A 6,134-nucleotide genomic window follows, 5' to 3' on the forward strand; every position below is an offset into this window, starting at 1 on the left:
GTCGTTAGAAGGCACAAAATAGGGAGAGGGCAATAGAGTGTGCTGAATGGGTGGATTTGTGATTGGGATTGACCCAAAGGGGCGGGGGTAATAGGAGCAGTGCGACCAAATACCACGGAGTGGGGATGGGACCGAGACTGACTCAGGGATGAGGCAGGATCTGAGAAAATTGACCCAAAGGGACTAGACCAAGGGAGGGGGAGAAACAGAGGTGGGCTGCTAGCCTGAGAAGGGGGCTGGGAAAACAAATTAGAGGGCAGGTCCGAGCCCTCTCCTCGGGAGGTGGGGGGTGTGTATACATATAAGGCGAACTGCCGACCCCTGCTCTCCCGGAGCTGGGGCAAGAGCTCCGCATCCCTAGGACACCCCGCACATGGATGCGCACGTTGCTTTCTCGGGCTTCCCGGCTCTGCCCTCGGTCTCGCCGTCGGGGCCGCAGCCGTCGCCGCCGCTAGCCGGAGCCGAGCCGGGGCGCGAACCCGAAGAGGTGACGAGCGGCGGGGACGTGGAGGCCACGGCCGCGCCGGGCCCCGGGAGAAGGCGCCGGCGGCCGCTGCAGCGCGGGAAGCCGCCCTATTCGTACATCGCGCTCATCGCCATGGCCCTGGCGCACGCTCCAGGCCGCCGCCTCACTCTGGCCGCCATCTACCGCTTCATCACCGAGCGCTTCGCCTTCTACCGCGACAGCCCGCGCAAGTGGCAGAACAGCATCCGTCACAACCTCACCCTCAACGACTGCTTCGTCAAGGTGCCGCGTGAGCCGGGCAACCCGGGCAAAGGCAACTACTGGACGCTCGACCCCGCGGCCGCCGACATGTTCGACAACGGCAGCTTCTTGCGGCGCCGCAAGCGCTTCAAGCGCGCCGAGCTGCCCGCGCCGCCGCCGCCGCCCTTCCCCTACGCGCCCTTCCCGCCCGCGCCCGCGTCGCCCGCGCGTCTCTTCCGCCTAGACAACCTGCTGGGCCTGCAGCCCGAGCCGCCGGGGCCCGTGGCGTCCGAGCCGCCCTGCTGCGCCGTCCCCGACGCCGCCTTCCCGCCCTGCGCCGCCGCCACCTCCTCCTCGCAGCCGCTCTACTCGGCTGCGCCCGAGCGCCTGGGGCTGCCCCCGCCGCTGCCCGCCGAGCCTCTCCTGACCTTGGCCGGACCGGCGGGCGCGCTCGGGCCGCTCAGCCCCGGGGACGCCTACCTGAGACAGCCGGCCTTCGCGCCGGGCCTGGAGCGCTACCTGTGAGCCGCCGTCCCGGCGGGAGCACCTGGCCGCGCCTCCAGCCCCGCCCGGAGCAGAGCGCGCTTGGCTCTGGGGCACACGAGCAGCCTGGCGCTCTCGGCTGAGTCCCCTTGCCTTGCCTCGGGCTGAACCTTCCTTGCCTTCCTCCAGCCCTGGGGAAGACTCTGACCATCTCACCACCAGACTGAAGCGTCCTCTCCAATCTGACGCCTTCACTCCTCCCTCTTCTTGTATGCCCCACCTATGCACCCCCACAGTGGCAAGTCTCATGCTCTGGAGCTGGACGGTCACCAGTGGGGCCTTTAGCCCCAAGTGTCCTGGTGAGTTCCAGTCTGGAAGCTTTTGTCTCAAGTCACCTCCTCGACCTCTGATGTTTTGCCAACGTCAGAGGTCAGACTCCTGGGTTCATTACTTCCACACCATCTTCCACCATTTACCAACAAGTTTGACAAGTTTGTCCTCCTACCCTGCCCTTGGTTTCTTACTGAGCCCTTTTCCCACACAGACACACCTGGCTGCTCAGTTCCAGGTTCTGAGGACAGTTCTTCAGACCTTTCTAGGTTACAGCACCAGGGGCTCCTGACTGAATGGGGGGATTAATGGGCCTCTATGTCTGCCCCGCCCCCGTGGAAAGCACAGAACTGATCGGGTTGTTGTTACTTTCCAATCAAAGCTAGTTTAATTAAAAACCAAAGAAACCTTTGGGTTTGTTGTGTTGGCTGGTAACTTGGGGAGTGGCTGGGAAGGACGGTTTTCCTCTTGGGATTGACACGACCTGAATCTCCTTCCCGAGTCCTCAGTCTCCTGAAGTAGGATCCAGGAGGATAGCTGTGCACAGAGTCAGCCTGGACAGTCTGCCACCTGCATCCCGCAGACGGTAGAGATGAAATGCGGTGTGGGCGGGTGAATGAGTGAATTTAGAAAGCTGGTTGCCTGATTTTTGAGACCATTCCCAATGCAAAAAAAAAAAAAAAAATAATAATAATAAGGGCGCACATTAATTTGCATTAATCTAATCATTTCTTAGCAAAGCGAAGTGTCCCTTCATCAAAATGGGATCCATGGACCTTTATCACTGGGAGAAAGGCCAGAAACGCAGGGTTTCAGGCCCCAGTACAGACCTATTGAATCATCACATTCTGCATTTTAATAACATCCTCACGTGATTCGGGCACACTATGCTGGAGGAGAGGCAATGGCCCATGCTTTGGCCTCAACCTGAAAGACAAAAATTCCCTGCTCTGATGGAGAAACTAAGTCACACCTTCCCGTTGTGCTCCCTGCTGGATTGGGCAGCAGCTTTGACTGAATTGATTCATGATATGCCCAGCACCAAGGACAGGGCAGCAACATCGCTGCCTCATAGATTGAAGGGTGAGCGAGGGACTTGGCTGGTGACCTTGTCCTGGTCTCTGGTGCTGACCAAAAGCTGTGCTTTTCTCAGATTTCCACTTCAGCTCCCAGCTTAGTAGATCTTGACTTGGGGTAGGGAAGGACAGAGGAGAGGATAAGGTGTCACAAACCCAAGGTCTTATGGTAAATACCTGATGTTCATCCCCTACACACCAGTGTTTGAGGTTACAGGTGATGATGGAAGGCGAGGGTGGCCAGTGAGCAGCTAGCTCATAGGGGAAAGGCGTGCGGGAATCTGAGAAGGCAAGAAGGCCCTTTAAAATATTATTATTATTATTATTATTATTATTATTATTATTATTATTATTATTATAAAAGTGGTGCCTTCTCCTAGCATTAACTGCTTTGAGCTAGGGTCAGATCCAATTTGTTGCCTGGTGCATTGAGGCCCTGATTATCTGTGGACTGACCGACTGGACAACTGAACCCCTTAGTGTCTAATGCTGTCTGCCTTTGTGAAGACTGACTATTTTGGCACTTTCTTATCCATTCTTATTTGCCATCCTCAAAGTGACTTGTGGGGGCATGAGAAGGAGAATGGGATGGAAGTGGAGGCAATTTCTCTGTTCCTCACCTGAGAAAACTTGTCCACCCTGGGCCCAGCAGGCAGCAGGAAATCCAGCTTTGGTTCTCTGATGAGGGTGCTCCACAAAGATCAAAATGCAAATTTTCTTCTGCTTCAAATGGTGTGGCTGCCCAGCTGTCAGCCTCCAAGCAACTGTTTATAAATGCTTCCTCAATTCAGGGCATCTACAGGGAAGGGAAGACCCCACTTGCCACCCTGAAGCCAAAAAAAAAAAAAAAACCTCCCTTGGCTCTGAATTCTATTCTTTTCTTTTATGGACTGGATTTCTCTGTGTAGCCCTAGCTGTGCTGGGACTTGCTACGTAGACCAGGCTGGCCTTGAACTCAGAGATGTGCCTGCCTCTGCCTCCCAGGTACTGGGATTTAAGGCATACATGTACCACCATGCCTGGCTCTGAATCCCATTGTTACCACTGCAGACATCTCGGTGTCCAGGATTTGAGGGCACTCAGGAAAATGCTAGCAAGGTCAGTGTGGAACTGAAAACCTAGAATGACTTATTTTCCATTTCTTTTTCTTTCCTTTCTTTCCTTTTCCTTTTGGGCAGGATCTTTATTCAACAGCATCACGGGTATGCTATGCCCAAGAGAGATACAAACAAGAAAACTTGTGTATGTCTTCAGAGAGTTTGCAGTTTGGAAAGTCATATGTCAAGTGCCTTAACTTTTTGGCATTTTGGCAGATATGAAAAAGCTATAATATAACCCAGCTCTTCCATTAAGAAGCCCTGGAGATGGGCTGGGAGATGGCTCGTCATCCTATGCAAGCATGAGGACTGGAGCTGGGATCACCAGAGTCACTTTGCTGGCTCCCACGCATCATCCCAGCTCTGTGAGGCAGACAGTTAAATCCTGGGACCTCACAGCTTGATCAGTCTTGATGAAACTGGAGCTCCTTTTCACCGAGGGACCCTGTCTCAATAAGGTAGGTGGGCCTGGAGAGATGGCTTAGTGATTAAGAGCACCGACTACGCTTCCAGAGGACTCCAGTTCCATTCCCAACACCCACATGGTGGCTCACAATGTCTGTAACTCCAGTTCCAGGGGATCTGATGCCCTCTTCTGGCCTCCTTGGGCACTAGGCACGTACATGGTGCACAGACAAGTATGCAGGCAAAACATTCAAACACGTAAATTAAAACTTTTTTTTTTTGAAAGAAAAAAGTTAGAAGTTAGAGCTGTAGAGATAGCTCAGCAATTAACAACATTTTCTGGTCTTGTAAGTACCTGGGTTCAGATCCCAGCACCCAAATGGTGGCTCACAATTTTCTGTAACTCCAGTTCCAGGGGATCTGATATCTTACTTTAACCTCTTTGGGCACCAGATATACAAGTGGTATCCATACATACATGCAGGCAAAAATACTTATACACATAAAAAAATTTAAAAAAATTAAAGGAAAATCAGAAGTCATTTTAATCTGAAGGCATACTTTAATGCTTATTTTATTGGTGCTGGGGATTGAACCTAGGGCCTTGTACACCCTGGTCAAGCACTGTACCACTGAACCACATCTCTAGTTCTTTAACTTAGGTTTTTGTTCAATTGAAATTCGCACATAATGTCACAAGTCAAATAGCAATCAAAAGCTCACAATTGGTGTCTTTCACTGCTCTTAAAAACTCTGCATCTGACCCTACGAGCAATAACTCCAGTGCAGTAGTGCAGTTCTCCAAGTCCAGTCCTAATTTGTTTGTTTTGTAAGGTATTTCCATGTTTATGTTCCTCTCTTGAGACAGGAATAAATGCCTTTTTCCCTGTTTTTTTCTCTTTTTCATGGTGCTGGGAATCAAATCTAGGCCTTGAGCATGTCAATCAAGTGCTCTGTCAACGAAAGGCCACCTCGGCACAAATGATTAACTTTCATTTACCTCTAAAATCTCCTCTCTCCTATTGCCTTTGGGCTGACTTCGTCTTTATAATAACATTTATTCAATTACTTTGTATACTGTAAACACTGTGTTATCTGATAAACCACGAGTATACAATGTTCACTTTTGTGTGTTCCATATTTTAATTTTTCCAGTATCTATCTTTTTGTTTTCATTTACTCATTTTCTATCTACTGCTAAATCTCCCCCTCTCTTTCCAATATTACAATTTTCACGAGACCAAATGTATGAGAAAATTCATCACTGTTGTTTTTGCTGCATGTCTGCCCTCCTGGGGGCAACTCTCCCACTTTTCTCTGTTCTCTGGCTCCAGTCTGGACTGGTGGTTCTCCATGTCTGCTGTGCAGATGTTGCTCGGGAGTTTCTTTTTGCCATTCCTTCATCTCTGTCCTGTGTTGCATCTTCTGTTTCCTGGATTCCATATCATCCTTTCTCTTTGTTTATTTCCTTGTTCCAGTAGAGGTAAATTGTTTTGGAAACCACATATCTGAAACTAAGATGATTATTTTAACATGAAAAGCTAAATATGCACTTTGACAGTGAAATAGTTGAGTCAGAGCTGTGTTCTGTAGACGTTCCCTGGGGGAGGGCGTAGGGAACGAGAGAATTGGAGGTACTTCCTCAGTTTAGTATGTGTTACCTTCAAAGAAGCTGGGAAGGTAGCTCAGCATGCCGGTGAGTGTTTGGACAGGAAGCCGAACCACTGAAAATTCTTTATTTCTTTATTATTATTCTGTGTGTGAGAGATGTATATGAGTGAGTGCTGTTGTGCGTGTGCCACGGTGTGTGCATATGTCTTAGTGTGCATGTGCAGATCAGGAAACAATTTTTGGAAGTCAGTTTTCTCCTTCCATCATAGGTTCTGGGGATCAAACTCAGGTTATCGGGTTTTCGTGGCAAGCCCTTCACCCACTGAACCGTGTTGCTCTCTTGAGAAGGAGCTGAGAGAAAAGGGCCTCAGACAGAGATGGCTCCTGATCTAGGAGAACCTGAAATGCGGGGAAGATGGTTTGGAC

General features: G+C 50.5%; 1 protein-coding gene across 1 annotated transcript; it reads left to right on the plus strand.

Moving 5' to 3' along the window:
- The first annotated feature begins 330 nt into the window (after window positions 1–330).
- Window positions 331–1,861, plus strand: Foxe3 (forkhead box E3). Its single transcript, XM_050136330.1, has one exon. The coding sequence runs from the start codon at window positions 374–376 to the stop codon at window positions 1,229–1,231; it is 858 nt and encodes a 285-aa protein (XP_049992287.1). The 5' UTR covers window positions 331–373; the 3' UTR covers window positions 1,232–1,861.
- Window positions 1,862–6,134: the final 4,273 nt, after the last annotated feature.

This window comes from Alexandromys fortis, unplaced genomic scaffold (assembly GCF_014885135.2).
Source record: "Alexandromys fortis isolate MF-2015 unplaced genomic scaffold, M_Fortis_MF-2015_v1.1 scaffold_13, whole genome shotgun sequence".
NCBI classification, from domain to species: Eukaryota; Metazoa; Chordata; class Mammalia; order Rodentia; family Cricetidae; genus Alexandromys; species Alexandromys fortis.

Excerpts from the sequence above, each read along its gene's own strand:
- Foxe3 (XM_050136330.1), top strand. The coding sequence starts at position 374 with ATGGATGCGCACGTTGCTTTCTCGGGCTTCCCGGCTCTGCCCTCGGTC.